This window comes from Etheostoma cragini, chromosome 17, assembly GCF_013103735.1.
Source record: "Etheostoma cragini isolate CJK2018 chromosome 17, CSU_Ecrag_1.0, whole genome shotgun sequence".
Classification (NCBI taxonomy): Eukaryota; Metazoa; Chordata; class Actinopteri; order Perciformes; family Percidae; genus Etheostoma; species Etheostoma cragini.
The window spans coordinates 14,894,505-14,916,369 of NC_048423.1; the positions used below are offsets into that span (position 1 = coordinate 14,894,505).

Here is a 21,865-nt window from a genome sequence, read left to right on the forward strand (position 1 = left end):
GCGCTAAATGTGAAACTACAGCCAGCAGCCAGCAGCCAATTAGCTCTGAAAAAGTGCTGCAGCTAGCCTGGCTGAGGGTAATACAATCCACCTACCACCTCTAAAGTTCACTAATTAACACATTACATCTTTGTTGTTTAATCCTCACAAAAGGATGAGTGTAAAAATGGCGTGTTGTTTATGGAGGTTATGTACCAGACTATTTCTCGGCAGTCATATTATCGGCAAACATTTTAATTATGAGTCATTATATGAGAATAACAATTAAGAAAATCAAGGACATATCAGTAAATGTCAGTGTTTAATAGAACCCCTTTTTGTTTCATAGGTTTTACTTTAATTATATAAATATAAAAGTACAATCATTGGTATAAATGTGCAACTTGCAAACAGAAGGAATTTGCATACATTAACTGGATGTTACACCACACTGCAAGCAACATGAGACACACGGTGTATAATTATGTCGATAAAGCCAAAGGTCAACATAACTGTGGATCACAGGCACCTGAAATTGTTTTTAAATTGATGTTTTAATGTAGTTTGTGGCTCCATACCATCATTGATCATAAAAAAGACATCAGGCGGGCTTTCATCCTGCAAATTTGGAAATCAAGCTCCAAATCAAAGCCAACAATTTCACTCTTGTTAAACATCATTCTGTCACTGAACTACTCAGCTGTTTACCGCTTGTGCTCCAACCAAATGCATGTAAATACATTGTGTTCCTGAAATAAGCGGCTTTAACAGTCTCAGTATATAAAAGCTTTCACGCATTCTTCTTCAGAGGAAACTGGAGCAAACACAGCACTGTATATACTCTGATCACAAAGAAAGAATAGCTTTGCTGAATAAATAATAATATACCATTACCATAGACAGCGTTCAAGATTAACACTAACCACATCTCCAGTCTCTGCTTATTTCAAACACATTTATTATGAGCCTTGTAATGGCTGTGGAGCATGACATTTTAATGGGACTATACTACAGGGTACATTTTCCAGTGTCACTACAGTACAATATGTGTTGACTGGAATAAACAGAAGCAGGGTTGTTATTAACAATTCAAGATTAAATTAATGCTAACAACTTTACTGCGAATCATGCAGCGCTGTGATCCAAGTCTGCTAATTCACCCATATTATGTTCTAATGTAATAGTGTGGGCTTGAAAACTTTGCATCATTTCAATCTAAATTTGTGTTTGACAAGAACATGAAAGGATTTAAATACACTAGAAAGAAAAATCTGTGATATCACATTTAAGAGGCATTTCTGTTGATAACAAACATAAACATTCAGCAAATCCTAAGACCAACTGTCTCTTCTTACAGAAGATACAGGGGACAGCGGGGCAGTTAAAACCATTGAAATCAATGGAGATCAATTTTGCAAAATGCAAAATGTTTATATAGTACATCACACAAGCTCTAAACACTATAATCTTCATAATAAGGAACCATTTTGTAATATGCAAGGACTTAAGTAAGGCAATTGATTTCAAGCCACGCATGCCTTTTAGGTGAGCAAACATTACTCTAAATACTATATTCAATGTCTAAGAAAATTTGATGTGTTCCAGGCTTAAGGAAACAACAATTTAATGGTATATTATATTAAGTTGAATATCTTCTGGGGGACTCATGTTTAGAGAAGCATTTAAGATAACAAATCATAGTCTTTTATTTCTCATTTTCAGTCCTTTACACACCAATTTGGACAAATGCATACATAAACACATGCTCCTAGTCGAGGGTTAGGTAAAGATACAATGCAGTTAAACCCTAACGGCTACAAAGGCTTTTATAAATCTGCGAGCAATCCTGAAACCTGTTCTATTGTAACCTCAAGCCTCAGAGGGAAAAGGAAGATTCACATACAACATAATTTAGGACCAGGAATCATTATTCTAGAGAAGTGCCAGCAGAACCTCCACCACGGTATATGACAGCAGGGGAACACCATTGAATGCATACCACAGTATGTCATTAGCTGCAGCATGCCCTTACTCCCGCTCAAATGTCCCAGGGTTTGACACTTTTCTATGCCTGCAATGTCACTGCTAAACAGTGAGGCAACAGACAGACCCCCTCCCCCCAGGCTTCAAGAGAGTGGTATCAATCTACTCATCTAACTTTCTGCAAGAAAGCAATACCGGTATGCATATTTCTCAAAATATCAAACTACTCTTTAACACCTGGAAAACCTGTGTCCACTTTGTAACCATAGTTTCTAGAGGGTATTTAAGTTCGGCATGGTGCGTCTTATCAATCTGCTGACCGGGTAAGAGAGACTTTGACCTATTCAATCATTCACATGAAGATTTTTGATAGCTATATGTAGAAAAATAGACTTTAAAGAGTCCTCTGTTATATATATACAGCTATCTTGTATGGCTTAACCATAATAGCATGCAGGAAAAACTTAAAAACTATGACAAGCCTGAAGATTTAACTACCTGAGTCATTTTCTCTATTTCTCTTGTTGAGATTGGGGAGCAAAGGAAATTATTACCGGATGAAAATCAACTAAGGACAGATCCAATTCACGCCTTATTGTAAAAAACGCTTTTTAAGACATGTCAATGCAATGTGTGTGTATATACTGTATATATATTTATATATATATATACACACACACATTTATTGCATGTCTCATCGTATTCACAGTGTAAAGGGGATGAGTGTGAGGGTGAGGAGAGAGCCGAGATCTGTGTGAAAGAGCAGGCAGGAGGGTTTGGTGCAGTGTGTGTAAAGTGAATGCACAGATGACAGAGAAAAAAGAGGTGAGAGGCCTGGGAGGATATTAGATCTTGAAGATCGACGCCAGGAAAAGTTGAGCCCTTGGCTGAGAGTGCCATTTATTTGGATTGGGCATGAATTTTACATCCCCTCCTGTACCTCTACTATTGTCCCCAACCCCTCTATCTAGTTCACTACCTACATCACCGTCTCCTGGACAAGTTAACTATCAACATCTCCTTCTCTTTCTCACTGTTTCCGAACATCAAACACACATCACAGGGCTTTAAATCACAAGTGCCCTGATAGTTGCCGGCCCAAAGAATATTGATCGTGTGGCCTGACAGGGTAGCACAGCATCCTGCGCAAATACCCTCCATCCATTAAACCTCGGCTACACATCTACTCTGAAATTGAGGAAAATCAACCTCCGAGGGTCTTAGTATCATGCTTTGTTCCACAGAGAGAGCCATGCATCTGCAAAAAAGTCAATCTTCCTGCATGAAAACAGAAAATCTCCCCAAAACATAAATAATTCAAGTGAGAAGATTCTTTTGGGTTTTGTCTTCCACTCCAGCATCTGAGCTTGACCAGGTTACTTTCAATCTGTAGTTAACACAATGTGCCTACAGGATCGCACCATCCATATTCGACCTCCTCTCCCTCATTTTTCACTTCAAACTAACTAAAAAAGTACTTATCATTTACATTACTACATTTGGCATTCAAATAGTTATTCATAAATTGCAAGCCTTTATCATTTGTTTTCCTCACAGACAGCTATAAGCTTGATAAAGAAGAGAGAGGAAGTAATGCCTTCTTTTACCTTTCAAGTCAAAGTCTTTGGCCGCCCAAGCATTTTCTGAGCTGATAAGAAGGCCAGTTCCCCTCCACCAGAAATGCATTTTCATTCTTCACTCAACTCTGCTCTTTTCTCCATCTTCAGCAACAGGAAATTACTCTCTACAGGCCTGTTGGAGTCAGCTACATATACTTCCCACACTTGCCCACAGAAAGGAAATCAATCACCTGAGGGTACAACTTGACTCTCAAGAAAGAAATGGGGTTTGCACAATTAATGGAAGCTGTAGAAATGGTGCAAAAAATGCATGAGAAGTATAATGCATAGATCAGTATGTGCTATGTCATTCAGTGAAAACACTTGTCTTGTTAATGACAGCAGTCCATATATACATTCAAAGAAAATGACAAAAGCCCAACACGTTGAAGATTGCACCGTATGCTTCCGCTAACAGCACTTCACTTGTATAAGTCTGATATATTGAGCATATACTGTAACAGACCTCTGCAGACATCTCAGTGATTTGTTCTGGGTTGGGTTTGAGGTCAATGTAATGGGTGATGGGTGGTCCCAACGCTTCCAGATCAGCAGTTGAATATGTGGTTCTCTCATGCCATCGTCATCAAATCATCACCAGAACCATCCCCATCATTACCTGTATTATGAAAACAGGCTTTTAATTTCAACCAAAAGTATCCCAAGAAAATTATATGTATCATGCATAACAAGTTACACTGGCAATCCATCATAAAAGCCTTAGGTATTTTCTATGGCAATCAACCTCAGGGTTTGTTACACAGTATGAGAATCAAGAGTTCCCCTAATTCCTGTCTCACTGTGTCCTCTACCTGGAGTTACTTGTCTCTGCCAGCCTGTTGTTCATGATACCGAGGGCGCCAACCCCCCCAGAGAAACCATTATGGCGTGAGCTGCCACAGACTGTCCTGGGATATCCGTTGGCCGACTCAGACAGCTGCTTCTGCATGATGGCCAGCGACACCTTGTTAGAGGCAGCTAAGTCTTTCATTGAGATCATCTCCCCTGATAGTCTGCGTCCCTCATTATCACTATCACAAGGTCCATCTGAGTCGGGCAGCTGGCCAAGTCGACCCTGGCGAGCCTTGGAGCCCGGGCGGATGGCATTTCGTCTGCCCAGGAGGGCGCTGGCATTATTGCAGCGCTGGCAAAACAAGCAGCTCATTTTCTCCAGAATCCAGTTGAGCACCTGCTTGATGACAATAGAGATGACATTGAAGAGCGAGTAGATGCAGCACACGCCCATTAAAATTAAGAGGAAATTGGCCACTCTGTAGAGGCTTTGGTATTCGTAAGCCGCGCTCTGACTGCTGACAAAATCCCCAAATCCAATGGTGCTGAAGGTGACAAAGCAGAAGTAAAGTGAGTCTAAGTACGGCCAGCCCTCAACGGGGGTATACATGGCTGATGCACAGCAGGAGATGGTAATGGCTGACAGGCCGAGAATCAGCATCACGTGGTACACGGAGGGCTTCCAGCCGGGAAGGGAATAGGCTGAGAAGTCATGGCGGATGCCTGGCGGGAGTAGACCACTATTCCTGATGCGACGCTCCCTCACCGCCTTCATTACTACAGCGAGCAGCGTGATGATACGCTCCAGGAAGAGGTTAAAGAAGAGGATGGTGGCAGCACAGCCCAGAAGCCCATAAAAGATCAAGAACACCTTGCCTGCAACTGTCACAGGCGTTGTCATCCCAAAACCTGCAAAGACAGAAGAGAGATATCAGACAGTAAGTTCCCTAAGAACAAAAACACATTTTCACCAACAATATCACTTCAGCTTCCTCACAAGAAATTACATCCCTGATTGGAGACAAGGGAAGTGATGCTTGAAAGCAAAACAACCTCAAATGTTAATGAGGTTTTTTTGAAATGTTATTTTTTTTGTCACATGAAAACGGTGTAAAAGAGGGTATTGTGTAGAGTGCACACAAGTAATGTGCAGAAAATACTGGATAATGATTTGTGTTGATACAAGACTGTAATGCTTTTTTTCTGGAAGATGTACAGTCAGAGTAATAAAAGAGGACAATAAAAAATTGACTGTGGGATAATTAAAAAAACAATCTTTTTCATTGCAAATGAAGAGAGCAAAGGGAAAATAACAACATGGACACTATTCTAAAAAAAACAGCATCACATGTGTTAGCTGTAAACCAAAACAAATGAAATATTTGGCATCTCGAAGAAATGTCCAATGGCAATGTAAAGTACCATCTTTCACTGAATGCATAGATTTGAATGTGTCCAACATCATGTATTCAGAAACTTGAAATAATATACTGTTATGAGCTAAGACAATATTAATATATTGTACATATAGTATAGGATAAGATGTAAAGTATATATTCTTTTTAATTTGCATCATGTAAAGCCATGTAAAACTGTATGTACATGTTTATTGCTGTTGAAAGGACCGTAAAAACAAGGATTTCCAGGTTATGGTGAGGGAGGAGAATGCCAGGAAAAAGCTTAGACTACGTTTTTTTCTCTCGGCTGTGTGGTTTGGCTTCCTGCTATCTTTGGATTTCTTAGTCAATTAGATTGAGTGTTCCAGCTGGGGAAGAGGTTATGAGAGGAAAGGAGAGGAGAGGATGTTTATGGATTCTGCTGCATGTTGAAGGAGCACTCCTCAATCTCAAGGAGTGTCACAGGTGCAGCTCTGACTTTGCAGCTACAGCACAGCTCTGATATTAACATTAGCTGAGTGTCTTGGTATAGCACCACATTGTTTCCTCTATAAGCTTAAATCATGTTACAAATTATTTCAGCCCCACAACTGTCACTTTTACTTAAAGGGAAATGCAAGAATAATTAAGAAAAGATTATTTAGCTCAATATTTAACATAAATAAATGAATGGTTCTTAAGCCTATATCCATTACAGAAACCTTCATTGCTTGTGAGGCCTTAGAATAATGTGTTTTTCCTCCACTCATTACAGGTTATGGCCATAGTGTGGTTTTTGTGGATTTGCTGAAATCCCAAACAAAAGTGACGTTTCCTACTTGGACTGTTTCAACGGAAACATCCAGTACTTCACATGATAGAAGACTATTTTGTCTCCTGTCATGGAAGTAACTCCGTATGTGCTGCACCATATGTGATTCACCAAAGTCAGTAGGATTCTTCTTCTGGGGACCATACATGTCTGTACAAACAATCTATATTCTAAAACCTGTAACACGATTTTTCTTCACTATAAATTTGCTGTTCTTATGTGTACACACACACACACACACACACACACAAACAAACACATTGTCATTCCCCCCCTTCTCCACGGAACAGCAGATGATATATTTGTCAACAAATAAAATCGTGCTGAAAGATCAACCAGTTCACTTCTAGGCCAAGGTTAATTGATTTTTCCATCATGGCTATTCTCTATTTCAGTCTTCTGAGTGCATTAGGGCAGACCTTTTTCCCCACTTTTTTCACCAACTCCTCTATATCGTCTTTGTCAGGTAATAAATGGCATCAATATCGAGACAATACTTCCTTTATGATACCCAAAATGGCTTTTTTGACCTTATCACTGGCCCTGAAAACCACTCTCCTGTGGATTTGCTGTTTACAAGCCGGGTCATTTAGATCAACGCTGATTGATACAGATTGTTTTATAGAGACAAGAGGGAATATAACCCCTGCATGTCCACGCACATACACACACATTACAGCCTTAAACGCACCAGGCATTGAAGGATATGGTTTTGTCAAAGGCAGTTTTAAAGTTCAGTAACAAACATTTTGGTAACAGCAAGGTGTGGGTCAGTGATTAAGCCCTGTTTCACAGTTAATTAATTAGAAGCCCAAGTCTTTTAAACCCAACTGAATAATAGGAAGAAGAAAAAAACCCAGATTACATCTTCTCAGAGGGCACTGAGACAGTCTTCCGCACCATCTCTCATTACCAAGTAAATTACCTAAGATAGGAGAAGGCACCAGGAATTGATTCAGTGTAGCATTTCAGAGCCATTACTCCAGACTACTGTGTCAAGATGCATTAGGGAAAACAGAACAATAATAGAAAGCAAAAGGCAGTCAAGCTAAAAAAAAACACTGTCCTTGTGACTTCACTCACAAGTACTTTGAAACTCCTAATTGTTACAGTCTCCACTCCAGGCCAATGATCCCGTTGCTGCTGCTGCTGGTGATCTTAGTGAACACTTTATTATTTCCATTGTGTCAAAGCCAAAATGAGTGATTTAGTTCAGCAGAACTTGATCTGGCAGGATATCAAATGTGTGCTAATCCAATTGAATCACAGCCCTAGGAGGATATTTACTCATTAACATTAAATACAGTATTCTCAACTCAACATAGAAAACGATTTTATGCTCTGACGGCTAGCGATGCTTGCACACATAATCACACACTAGAGATTCAACCAGAAGGAACATGATGGAAATGGTGCCATTAGTATCCATCAATCAGCACTTGACAGTTTTAAGAGGAGAAGACGGAGATGCTCTAATGTTTATCAGACTCTGGGGGTGGGGGATGAAAATTCATTGTTCCTAAACTGTAGTGATCTCAGGGTTATGGTCAGATTTGATCACCTGTGGTCAATTTCAAATCAAATGTCCACGGCAGTAAACACAGAGTCGACACAGTGTAGACCAAGCAGTTCTCATTACAGTCCAATGACAAATTCCACTGGCCCATTATACTGAGTAGTTAAGTCAGGACCTAAACAAATAACACAAATAACTCAGTGTTGCTTATAGAAGTATTGATGGACTCTGCATGGCATTTGCTTGCTACACTCCCACTCGCCACTAATCAGTAATCAATCATCAGATTTTACACCAAAAGGCTGATCTGAGGGAAGGAGACCGGCTCAAAATCGACATCACTACAACAGCTGTTTCATTACTTGAAAAGTCTGCAGCACAATGGAGTTAACAGCAGCTATTAAATGTAGATCTATAAAGTGCACTGGTCCAACTGTCCTAGTCTGGCAGAGGGACATATCCGCTGGGACGATCTGTAAAATTGTGCTTTGTTTAATAGTCGTCTATGCATGAAAACACTGAGGCAGTAGAAATTGTTTCCCAAAAGGAATACAAACATACACGTACAAACACATATTCTAAGCCATTTTCATAAGTGGAAATGGATGAGTCTGACAATATTCTATTTTTATGTCAACAAATTTCCCTCAGGAGTTGACAGGAAGTGAATATTGGACTAACATTTGTTAGGTAGCCACAAACAGACTCCAATTAAATGATAACGTTGCTGTGTGTGTGCTGGATGTGTCAATTAGTAACTGGTTGCTAGTAAGTTTGCCATGTCAACTAGAAATGATAATGTGTCAGTGTTTTACTTACAGTTTGTTTCTGCTGCTCCCAAGTAGCCCTAACAGTATTCTGCAAATATGGTATAGTTTAATCTTTAAAAAAAGCAAGTAAGTATTTAGGGCAGCTGAACAGTGTTTGACCAAAAAAAAACAGTATTCATGTTCATCTTAATGAAGGAACATGTCATCCAGTACAACACTGTTGCTGCATGGTGTATTTATAATAGTTTTTGGACAACAATGGAGCCTGATGACGCAGAGGAATAAGCTACATTAAGCTTTGGCTACACAGGCAATACTTTAATACTTTAATTTAGTAGGGATCATTTTGTTGTTGGTTTTGGCTTTTACATGGGGTGACATGGGAGAAGAAAACATGGAATATTACCTGACTCAAAATGGCAGTTTGTGCACACCATTTCTAAAAGGAAACATTTGTAAACAGTCCAACTGTCAAGGATTAAATTGTTGATAACTAAATAACCTTTTTATTACTTGTTATACAGTAGGTAGTGGAGTTGATCCTGAAAAAGAAATAGTAAATCACTTTTCTGGAAAATAGACAAAGCGAAGCACATTTTAGTTTCGTGTCAGAAAAGTCTGCTTTTAGTGTGAGTGAGTTCAGCTGATATTTCAGGGAATATAAGGGCAGTCAAATGAATCAATAACAAAGCAGAGCCAGCTCAAACGGACCAAAGCTCCAAAATACACACATGACATGAGAATAAAGCGTAACTAAAAGCAATCAGTCAGTTTTTCTTTGAATGAAGGACAGATGTGCTGGATATTCACCTGTCTCTCTGAGCAGTACTGAATCTGAAGGTCACCCCCCCCCCACACATCGCCCAGATGGCTTGACAATGGTCCCAAAGATTCATTATGTGACCGTTTCGCAAACCAAAAATCTATTCTTTGCTTCTTGTGGCCTCCCCATGTCCCCAATTAATGAGCTTAAAAGCAAGCTCCCAGTCAAGCCACTGGTGGGAATACTCTTAAATTGGCCTGATAGGAGCGTCACCAGAAAACACCACGTCCCTTTGATCACTGCGTTTCTGTGACGAAGAGGAAATCATTTGTCGTGGGGTGGCGTGGCAGGGGTCTGCGGAGAGGACACAGGGCTGAGGAAGCAGCAACATGGCCAGACCTGACACATCCTCACCCCACCATCTGCTGAGGAGCTGCTAGGATTACTGGCAGACTGGATATTAATAGGAACATTCCCACTACGCTGCCAGTTTTACAAAAAGCAGATGATAGAATAGGTCACATACAACACTGAGATGCAGCTACATCGTCATGTCTGTGCACTGCATGCACAAGTTACACAAAGGGCCATAGTAATATAAAAAAATATATAATAAAAACCAAAGCCAACAAATGGGACAATAAATCTATGGGGCCCGGAGGCAAAAACAATGTGTCTTTGATTTTCACAAACAGCTCATCCACACACACAATATAGGCAATATATTAATGATATTTGTTCTGCAAGTCAATGCATTTATCATGAGTAATGTGTGTTATACATGACTGTAATAATTAGAAAACATGGACTGAGGGGACGTATAGGTAACAGTCATTAAAGCCGGTCGATACAGATGTAAAATGCAAGAATAACACCTCAGACACATTCTGTTCTCATCCTGTTAGAAGTAACAAGCTTGCATCTACAGAGCAACACAAACCTGTTAAACAATCTAAAAAACATTTGTCTCATTTAGTGATTTGTTTGGCTCCTCCATATCTGAACTGTTTTAAATTGTATCTCAGTACTTTATTCACCGGCAACGAGAGCCAGAAGGATTGATGACTCCGCCGCTGTCTGTATTGATTTATTGTCAAAAAAATATGCTGCATTGTCTTTGGATCTGCACCAACATGTGATATTGTTTTCTTCATTTTTTCGATCTGTTTTTCATCTTCACAGAATTGTAAAAGAACTGAAAAGACACATGGAGTTGTGTCCATTAACTCCTGTTATGCAGTTTTACAGTTAGATGCCTAAATAAACAAAATTGAAATCAAGATTCATGTGGTTTTATAGACCACCTGCAAACGGTAACACAGGTGTTGTCCTTTCATGTGATTTAGGAGCCATTCTCTCGTCAGATTATTAGCTTCTCCCTGAATGATTTCAAGGCTGAATGTCCTTGTGCGTCCTATCATCTTGTACTGTATGCAAAGTCAATGTTTGCGTATGAGCTTAGCTACATGGAGCTCTCTTGTATTATTCCCCAAAGTAAATACACCTGTACAGGTGGAGCTTTTGAAACCCTGTCACCCTCAGATCAGTGTGATAACCCTCCATGTTCAGCATAACACATAATACAGATTATGGTGGTCATACAGTATGATGGTAACACTACAACCAATGCACTGTACATGCATTGATCGAGCCATTACACCAAAACGGCAAGATGAGATGCCAGAAGGAAATGAATGCTTAACATTCAGCAGATATTCATGTGATGTTTTTTCATTACTGATAGTGTGAAAGCAAAGTCAATGAAATTTAAGGCTAGCCAAAACTCTGGTTCCTGTTAGGGACTGCGAAGATAGTGACAGCTGCAATAATGATCCTGAATTGCAGACAAACCACCGCAAGCTGCCTCAGAGAAATTAAGAGGCAATGCTCTGGTGCTCACAGTTAAATCATATTTTTCTTTCTATTAACTGAATGTGCCCACCATGAGTCTGAGACTCTGCCAGAGGCTGTCTGCCTGCAGGTAGCTGAATAATTTGTGAATGCTGGCATGAGGACAACATATGTGCATTTCAACACTTTCAGTGTTGTCCTGGTATTTTTCAGGGATAATAATTGTTTCACAATCAAAATGTATGTCAAATTAAAGTGTGTCAAAGTGGCATTGGGCTGAGAAGTATGTCTGCTACTTGAATTATTGATTCAGTTACTTAAATGATTTAAATGATTGTGCTGGCTGGAATCCAGCTAATCTGCACAGGGGCCATTGTGGATTCTCTGAGAATCTCACACTGTTGTACTGAAATAAAGGAGTGCAGTTGCGTTTCCTCTAATCCAAAAAGATTGGTGTATGAAAAATTCAACATGAGTGGCCCGCACTGCATCTAGTTTCCAATTTGTTTTAGCAAACTCTACTGTTTTAATTGCCTGTCAGTTGTCTTTTGAAGGCAGTTGTGTGATGTGCAATGACTCCCTCTAGTATGCCACCCATGATCTGAAGCGCCACACATGACGTAGTGCTCTGTCAATTTTTTCACTTTGTAATATAATGCTAATGATGAACCTTCTTACTGATTTAAGTTCATGTTCAAAGCCAATGGATCTCTCATGAGTAGTAGCAGAAAGTTTTGACTGAGGCTCAAAAGAAACAGGATTTTATCAGGAGGATTATTTCGCATCTATTTAAGCATGCTGTTTGCATATAGGCATCTGAAATATACAACAATGCAGTATGTCCTCCTGGGACTCTCTGCTCTCACACAACAGCCCCTCAGTGGAAGATGGGCAGCTGCCAAATCAAACTGTTTGCCAACTTGCTGTAAGCTTATTAACAACGATAACTACTTATGTACACGACTATGAGATGCGCATAAACGTTCTGCTGGGGCAGAAGTGGGATCTGCCGGCTTTCTGCAACATGACGACACATTCAACAGGGATTTTACAGCGTCAAAGGTTGCCAACCAATCCAAAAGACTTTTGTGCTTATGGGGAAAGTTGAGACTCCCGTAGCTGCAAGTCAGCATTGACGTCAGCACCAGCGCAAATTGGGTCCTAGGAAAAACTGATGATAATCAAAATATATACACCAGAAAATGATATAAAATGGCTGTTGACTAAGCCCTGATATGAAGCAGGTCAGAGGACCGCAGAGTGCAAAAAGCACACATAGTGAATTCTCTCTTTGTCTTAGTCAGTGCAAAGAGCAGAATCAGTGAAATGCTAATCAGTTTGAGGAGGAGCAGGAAGCCCAGCAAATCTGCTGTGTTCTCTAAAATGATCCTGGTATCACTTGGCCTTCATTGTTTGAGTCTGGGAGTTACTGCACGGTGTACGTAGGCGAATGTGCGCTTTAGCAAGTCAGGGCAGATTTATGATATGTGACAGAGCGCAGTGGTATGCACAGCCATCCGGTACAGCAGTACTTATTGAAGGCAGTGCTACTCAGCAGGTTTGCCCTACACCCCACCACCCACCCACCCATGAACACACACACACACACACACACACACACACACACACACACACACACACAGAGTGGGGAGAGAAACTGGTAGAAATGGTGGGATAAATGTTTTTCAAGCAGCTGTGTGTTTTCTGTAATTGCTGGACTGCATTCAACAGTTATTATAATTGTGTCATTTTTTAAATAATCATTGTTGATGCATTTACCACTTTGCATCCATGTTGTCAACATCAAGTCATGTCCTGCCTGTTTTTAACCATGCCAGCTGCCTGGCTCTATGGATATTAATGGTCTGTTGGTCCACCACTTTGGTCCAGACTGAAATACCTACTATAAAACTATTGGATGGATTGTTATGATTTTTATTTTACAAACATTCATGGTATCATAATGACTCGGGTGAATTACTTTGAGGCTGCCTGCTAGAAACAAGGTTGGGGAGATCGGTGAGTGAACAAAATGCTGACGCTTAAGTGCTTATTAACACAGGCCTTTTTTTTACAATGTTATTACAAAACTATTTTAGTGCAGATTTAAGACAGAAATTAGGCATATCGCTTAGCAACTCCATTAATTTAAACACAGTCTTCTGGAGCGTCTTTGCAGCAGTGGTGCAGTTTGGCTCCACGTCCTCATCGGCAATTGTTTTGCTGAGCGTCTGAACTGCACACAATTCTAAAGAGACCTCCTGTGCCTTTCATGTGACTGTAGGCCCTCTGTTCTCCATTTTTAAAAGTGACATTTCCTCTGAGTCTGGGATTTAACAGCGCAGCCCGGGAGATCTAAAGAGAGAAGAGAGGGGAAAAAATGACGGCAGCAGAGACGGGGTAAGGACTAGAGACTGACCGGCTTCAAAAATGGTTCTGTTAAACAAACTATAAAGTGATCTTCATCTCATTATGTAATGCATTGCTTTTGTAATTTGAGCAGACTTTATTTCGTCCTACAGAATCACTCTGTGTAAAGAGATCATAATGGTTGACGGAGTGAATCCCAATAAGTGAGTGCACTGTAGTGATAAACAGAGTGGCAAAGTAGATAAAGTTAGATTTGAGATGGATGTCAAGACTGTCTGGGACAGCAATGGGGTTGAAATGAGAGACAGACGGCAAGAACAAACATCGCTGTGCATCGATGAGTCTGCTTTCACAGATTGCAAACCTTTCCCACCCACCCCCTGTAAGCACACTCATAACATCCACCAACAGTAACAACAACACAGATGGTTTTGCGACGAGGCAGCACAGAGCGGTTAATCTAACTACGAACACGACATCAAAGCAGAAACACAGCCTGCCTTCAGGAATCCGTGGAGTCTTTCATGTGACATTTCAAACTGCTTAAATGCCAAACGCACGCTCTACCAGTCCACGGTGACATTGTCATGCAACCTCAGAGACTCAAGAATTTCAAGGTACAGTTCAGCGCAGTATACAGAACAGATTTGGTGTGCAGTTTCATCCCAGATACATGGGCCCAGGTCAGACAAGTGTTTCTCAATGAGACTGCTGCCAGATCAGCACTTTTTAAATCGGCACAAGAAGACGAGGTTGAGAACACCCACTGAACCATTAGGACTGATTGTTCACTTTACGCTGCACAATGAGGGCAAGGACCGTGTGATTATTATTTTTCTAACGCTTTCCTATTGATCATGACACAACAAGCTTGTAATTTTCTTCAGTTAACAAAATAAAAAAGGCCTTTATCATAACAGACATGCTTTATAAACTGAATATATTGTCAGAATGCATTTGTGTGATCTTGAATAATTACTCTTTGGCCACAGCAAAGCAATGCTTTTTACATTGAGAATACAATGTCATTATTTTGTAAAAACGAGAATGCAAAACGTGTCCTCTCTCGCCACCTGTAGTGGAGGACAGAGCTATTGTTCATTAACAGGACTGTGTAGTCTCTGCTGAACATGTAACATTTGTAGTAAGACTGACTATATTAAGGTGTTGAGGTTCCTTTCATATAGCAGGATGGTGCATCTTCACTGTGGGGTAACAGGGATTTGCATGATATGGAAGCTATAAAATGAAATCAAATTTTCGCACATCAGCGTGATGACCCAAACACAGCTGGACAAATTCTACAAAGTAATGGGTTTTGGCACAGGGTCTTGGCTTTTGCAGCAAAATGTTAACGCACTGTCTATCATATTTCAAACTTAAAAGTGCTTTCTGACACTATTTGCCCAAACTTGGCTAAATCCGAAAGGAAGTTACACTCTTGCATTCTAAAGGTTGTGGACCATGCATATATTACAGGAGTTTAATGAGGTTGCTACGATCAAATGTCAAACTACTGGTCCAACAAGGTAAGTCCATTTAATACAGAACTGACTGGACAGGTACAGCTGAAAGAATTGTACACAACTACACCTCTACAAAGAGCAATGACACAAATGTGCCTCTACTGTTAAGTTTATGCTGTTAATATTGTTCACATGCTATGTGTTTACAAGCTATACACATTCACCTCATATTGCTGTATAAAACTGCCAACAGTCGCTGATTTACAAATCCATCAGACATGTAAAAAACATTAGCATTCAAGCATTTTGAAGACAAATATTCAGCATTCTGCCATTTGGGGCCAGGCACGTAGGTTAGTGTTGCTTACACTGCCTGTTAAGTAGGTAAAGTTGAGGATGGTTAAACAACAACAACAACAGCTGAAAGATAGCTCTGTAGAGCTGAGGTGATCTGCAGATGAAGGCGATTATGCTCTCTGGGTTCGTCACTACTAGTGACTCCTTTCACATTACATCATTTTATCCATTGATAATATAGAAATATTGATTGGTGCAGCTTTAGGCTAGATTTCGAGGGACGTTTCTAATCCAATCTGACGCAACGCTAAAAACTTCAACCTAGGAAACACCACAGTGCTTTAACAACTCTCTTAGTGTCAACATAAAATAATGTACACTGCAGTATACATTAAAGCCATTGGCCATCAATTAAAATATCGACCAGGAATCAGCAGTTTGTGAGAGAAGAGACAATTCCTGTCCCAGTGTGTCCTGAGGACAGCACAGCATCCTGTCATCTTGCTGCAACACAGCTCTTTACAGCTGGAGTTTAGCTGGATTTTATCTTCTCTCAGGTCCTCTGACTCTCATTTTGCAAGTTATGGACCGCATGTACGCTAAATTATGCATCATCGCATGTGGGTCTGTATTGTGCAGTTTGTTAAACTGTCCTATTTGCCTTGTCTGCCTTTGTGACTTTTCTTAGTGGGTGGATATGAGTAGAAGCTGCAGTGGCAGCCAGGGGCAAAGAAAGGCAGGACAGAGTCGATCCCCAGGAAGTCCTGAATATTATAACTGCAGCTACCAACTAACTGCCCTAACTGGCTTGTCCAACTCACTCTCAACTAGGGCTGAGAACTGAATTCAATAATTTTTTTGGCACCATCCGAATTGCCTCCTCAGTATTGAAAAACGCTTCATCATTCAATACCAAATGTCAGTACCTAAGGAGTAAATCTCTTCAGCGTCAGCAAGCCAATAAGCCAGCAGCGTTCTTCTACAAAGATCTAGTAATGATTGGGATTGGCTGTCTAATGTTGGTCCTGCAGGAAAAACTATGTTATGCACACAGACTCACATAGTAGGAGCTGATAAATAAAGGATTTGTGCCATATTTGGGTCATTTCTTTACGTTGAAATGGAATTTATAAAATTAGTTTCGAAAAAAGTCTCCTTCAAGAATGGTATCAAATTCACGGTATTGGTATTGGTACTAGTTTTGAAAATGTTTAAACGATAACCTTGCCTAAACTCAACAAGTTTAAAGTCTCAGATCAGACAACTATCACTAAGTACAATTGTTTCTGCGATTATCCCCCTGTAAGGACTTCAAAGCTAACAAAGTATTTCTCCAAAATGTCATCTTAGCAACTCACAAGGAGACCTAAGGCCCTCAAACGGCTGCAGAGAGCTGTCCTAATTGGCAGTCGGCAGCTATCAACCAGCCTTAAGGGTTATAAATAGCTTTGCTATTAATAGAAATTCTGTTTAGAGAGCGTACTTTTGTGTTCCCCTTTTTAATGAGCAGGAAAACAGTAAAGCTGGAAATGTAGGGCAGGACAACACCAAGAGCTGGATGCAGACAAAAACTTTACAATCCAACGTTTTAACAAGAAGAGACTCTACAGCCACACTAGCGACTCTGTGATGCCCACTCACTTGTATGAAGTGAAATAATAAATAATTGCCAAGCACAAAAGACCAAAAAGTTTTCTAGCTTGCAAGTTTGCATCTGCATTGTGTGCAGCCCGCTGCACATGTGCATTAGTGTTTCTAAATGCAATTGCTAGTGCAAATAAAAATAGCTCCTCTAAGCCCTGAGAAAATTGTACATATGCAAAGAGTAATAGACTGTATATATGTAAATGTGTACATATATATATAAAAAATATATATACACACATACACACACACACACACACACACACACACACACACTACCGGTCAAAAGTTTCGGGTCACTTATAAATTTCCATTGCACATAATAGACAGAATACCAGCTCGGGTTAGTTGCATTGTTTTTTTCTTTTTTAACCAGGTCAGAAGTTTTCAGATTACGTTAGGTGCTTACATAATTGCAAAAGGGTTCTCTAATGTTTTATCAGTTAGTTTTTCTAAAACAATGTTAGATTAGTAAACATAATGTACCTTTGGAACACTGGATGAATGGTTGCTGATAATGTTGATGATATTGCATCAACGTTCAGCCACCCACTCAGATCAGCTGGTATTCTCTCTAAAATGGAGTGGTATGGAAATTTGTAAGTGACCCAAACTTTTGACCGGTAGTATATATACAGTGTGTGTATATATACACTTGCTCTCTATTTTAAGCTTAGCGTGTTAGCATGCACAGAAAGTACAACTGAGGCTCACGGGGATGCCACTAGTTTTGCAGGCATTTGGTCATAAATTGGACAAATTAAAATTTGTGTTCCAAATTACATGGTAATCCATCCAGGTGTAATAGCTGTTGAAACATTTCAAATGGCGATAGAGGAAAAGTCAGAAGAAAGTCTGTACAATTCATCCTCTGGGCACTATAGACACATATTTCATGGGGATACATCCAATAGTAGTTAGGGTATTTCAGTTTGGATCAAAGTGAATTTGTATTTCTTGTTTTGTTGTCAGCTGAGAACAATCTATGTCAACTTTTAAGCCAACATGGACAACAAATCCTTAAAGTGCTCTAAAATCTTTTAAAATTCAATCATGAGATTGATCTTGTCAAAAAACGGTAAAGATCTAAAGAATTAGAGGACGAATTATTTACATCTTTTTTATTTTGTTGCATTTGTTTAGACCATAGTTTAGAAGAAGCTGAAATTAACTTTTAGTGTTACATGTAGTATTTCTTACACAACACACTCGGTTTGGTGGCTGTTGAATCCGGCCAAAATTCTCGGTAAACAATCAACTCAAGTGACCACGGCTTCACTTTCATTCTTCAAAGCGATATTGTGGAGGCACGTCAAGAGGACCAAAAGTGTCACACTGATTTGAAGAGGCTGTGGCGAGAAGTGTTTGGGAGGAGTGTCTAGAGTGCGCAGGGGGATGCCACTTAGATAAAGAGTTGTGTGGGGAGGCCCCAAAATCCCTTTTATATCAGCAGCTCACAGGCATACAGAAAAAGTAGCACACAAGCCGGAGGGATGGTGGGCGGTGGAGATCAAAGTGAGATGGAAATCCAGAGAGAAATCAATGCAAACATATGAAAAAGATAAATACTGAAGAGAGACATCACTTGTTTTTTTCACTAAGCAACTGAGTCGTTAAGTGATCTTGCTTGTTGGGGATGATTTTGCTGCTGGTGCATGACGGCTGGAGCACAAAGGATTTGAACCTGCCACAGACACGTTCACAAACACAGCTGCCGTGGTTCCCTCCTGTGACTGGGGGAGCTGAGAGCACAGGCGGCCTGCGAGCTCTGCATTTGTGTATCTGAGAGCAGAAGGTGGGAGATCTAATGTGGCAACGTGGTCACGACAGGTTTAAAGTTGATAAAGTTCTGACAGGTTTCCTGCCCATGTAGATTCAACTCTCCCTGTGCAGCCATGTACAGCCATTAGTTCTCATCACTCCCCTCAATTAATAGGAGGCGCCAGAGGTATCACAGTGTGTGTGTGTGTGTGTGTGTGTGTACCTGAAGTGTGTTAATTTGCTTGTTCACCCGTTCTCATTCACTCACTCACTCACTCACTCACTCCCTCACTCACTCACTGTGGCTCCATCAGTGAGGGAGGGGCATAGGGGGTTGGCGGGTGTTGGAGCCATCAGGAATGCAGTGCACCACACCGTTGGCCCTCGGGGTGCCCTGCAAGGGACACTTGCTCTTTTCTGACCTATCGCACGAGTAAATGTTAAATGAGGGGGAGCAGACGGGGCTTCTCATTGACATTCCTGTTGGTTTGAATGGAAATAATGTGGCAAAAAAGACTGCACCCATGGGTGCTGTCCTATAGCCAGGGACGAGTGCACCGTTCCTGGCAGGCGAGTCAGATGTCGCCCCTGTTGCCAAAGTCCCTCACAGCCAAAATCTAACACATGACTGGAAAAAACAAAAAATGTTAAATCTGTTATTTTGTATGTAAGCCAGTGGAAAGAAAGCAGCCTACGGGGATGGCAACTCCAGAGCTTTTGATGTCCAGACTGTCAGTAATGACATTAGTATTTAACAAACAGAAGCCACATTAATATGAAACAGTTTCTAACTTATTTGTCTTAAATGTGGCTTTATCATTTGTTTTCAAATTTGATCAATAATTTAGACTCCCATGACTACTGAATAATAACTGTCTTAATGGTGTGAGCTGATTACTATGAATCTATTTGTAAGACTTCATGTGGGCTTGGCTAGGCATGGTTTACATGTTACATGCATGTTTTTCAACAAGTATTTAGAGGACACCATGGCTGTAACCAAATGGACACAATGGGAAATTAGTGAATGTTGCATAGATCACCCACCTATAGTCGACACCACTGTTCCAACAAAATAAAAAGCCCCTGTAAAATCCCATCGTGGCCTCAGAGCATCAGCCCGGATCCCGGCGGCGATGGCAGCCTCGTACTCCCGCAGAAAGGAGTTGAGGTCCTGCAGGCTGATGTTGAAGGTCTCACTGAAGTTGAGGAGCGTCCCGTTCCAGCGGCCGTGAGCCCGCAGCTCCGAAGGCCTCTCTATGGCCGAGAAGACCGCAGCGCCGCACAGCAGATACAGTACGATGAGGACGGCGAGCAGCACGAAGCGGCCGTTGTCCTCGTTGAGGTGCAAGGAGCGGCAGCCTTGCAGTCGCTGGCCAGGCATCATCCAAATTTCAGCACCACGCGCGCGTCGGACAGCGACAAGCTCCACATCGGAGACGGCATTCACTTGTCTGCAGGTGTCCACTGGAAGTCACTTCCCTGCACTCTCACTGCACTTCTATAGGCAACATTTCCTCCACTTAGCCCACCACGTTGTCCCATTTTAGTTGTGAAGTGATTTTATCTGTAGCTGATGGAAAAACGCTCCACTTGTGGATGGAAGTCTGCAGATCCACGAAAGAGTTCATAAGAAAAGCTGCCGGCGCATTGTTTCATGATGGATACATGTCTCTTACAGTTGTGGCAATGCAGTTAGTGTGAAGTGCACTGCAGCTCCAATCCAACCGGACGCGCTGAACGCTTCTTTGTGCAGTGCAAGCAAGCAGCAGTAGTAGGATCCTCCGGGTCCCCTGCACCAAAATGTTTCACTGACGCTGGAAATGATGAATGTTACAAATTTATGTGCCGCAAGAAAAGCCGTTTCCCGCTCACACATGAAGTCATCTGACCTAATGTGTGCTTGGTCTGGGGAAGTGTAGATCTGCAGCTTTACTGTGGACGTTACGGTGGCACATTACGTCCTATATGGTAAAAGATCTCTCCGCTAAAAATCGGAGACGACTGCATCCCACCACTGTAGAAGAAGGGCAGCAGATAAAATGAGACATTTAGGTTGTGCATTTGGCTGAGGGAAAAAAAGGACATCCCCGTGCATTCTTATTGAATGTCCTCAGTTAACAGATGATTTGCATTTTCACTTTAGTCCAGCCGTGTTGCCTTGTGCCATGCGCACTGGTTGCTCGCTTTCTGCACACCGTGGGCACCAATGCAGAAACAAAGGAATACTCCTGAACTAAGATGCTTCAAAACTTTATCAAAGCTGCAACCAGAGCTAAAACAATATAGCTTTACAAGTAAAAACGCCGCTTAGTAATACCAAAAGTAAAATGACTTATTATGCAGCAAAATGTCTGCTGTTAAATTTGAATTGGTTATGTATTTGATCATCATTACAGATGCATGCACAAAGAGTAAAGAAGTAGTCTAGTGTTGCTTGCAACTTGAGCTAATTTGAACTATTTAATATACTAGTGCTGCAATGCTTCATATTTAGGGCTGTCATTGTTTTCATTTCGATTGATCCCACGATCTTTTTCTCAATAATGAATGAACCTGTTGGTCAGTTACATGTGAGAAAACAGCTCGATGAAAAATGACCATTGCTATTTCGTAGACATCAATGGGTAACACTTTACAATAACCCTCATTAATAGATGGCCAATTGATAGTTAATTAATCTTTAGTAAATTGTCATTTAACTTTTTATAAAATATTGGTATTGCTGTAAATTGCAAATCAATGTGATGTCTGAGCAGTGCTGGATGATGTAACTAGTAACCCTTGACTAAGTGTTATGAATGTCTGGTCCATCTATCAATGTTATGTTTATTGATGTTTTAAAA

General features: G+C 40.7%; 1 protein-coding gene across 1 annotated transcript; it reads right to left on the reverse strand.

Annotated features, from left to right (window-relative positions):
• Positions 1-314: 314 nt before the first annotated feature.
• On the reverse strand, positions 315-21,332 carry kcnk12 (potassium channel, subfamily K, member 12). The gene is made up of 2 exons (XM_034898865.1): positions 20,067-21,332; positions 315-5,282 (listed from the first exon to the last, which is right to left on the reverse strand). The coding sequence occupies exons 1-2, from the start codon at positions 20,404-20,406 to the stop codon at positions 4,390-4,392; spliced, it is 1,233 nt and encodes a 410-aa protein (XP_034754756.1). The 5' UTR covers positions 20,407-21,332; the 3' UTR covers positions 315-4,389.
• Between the last annotated feature and the right edge of the window lie 533 nt (positions 21,333-21,865).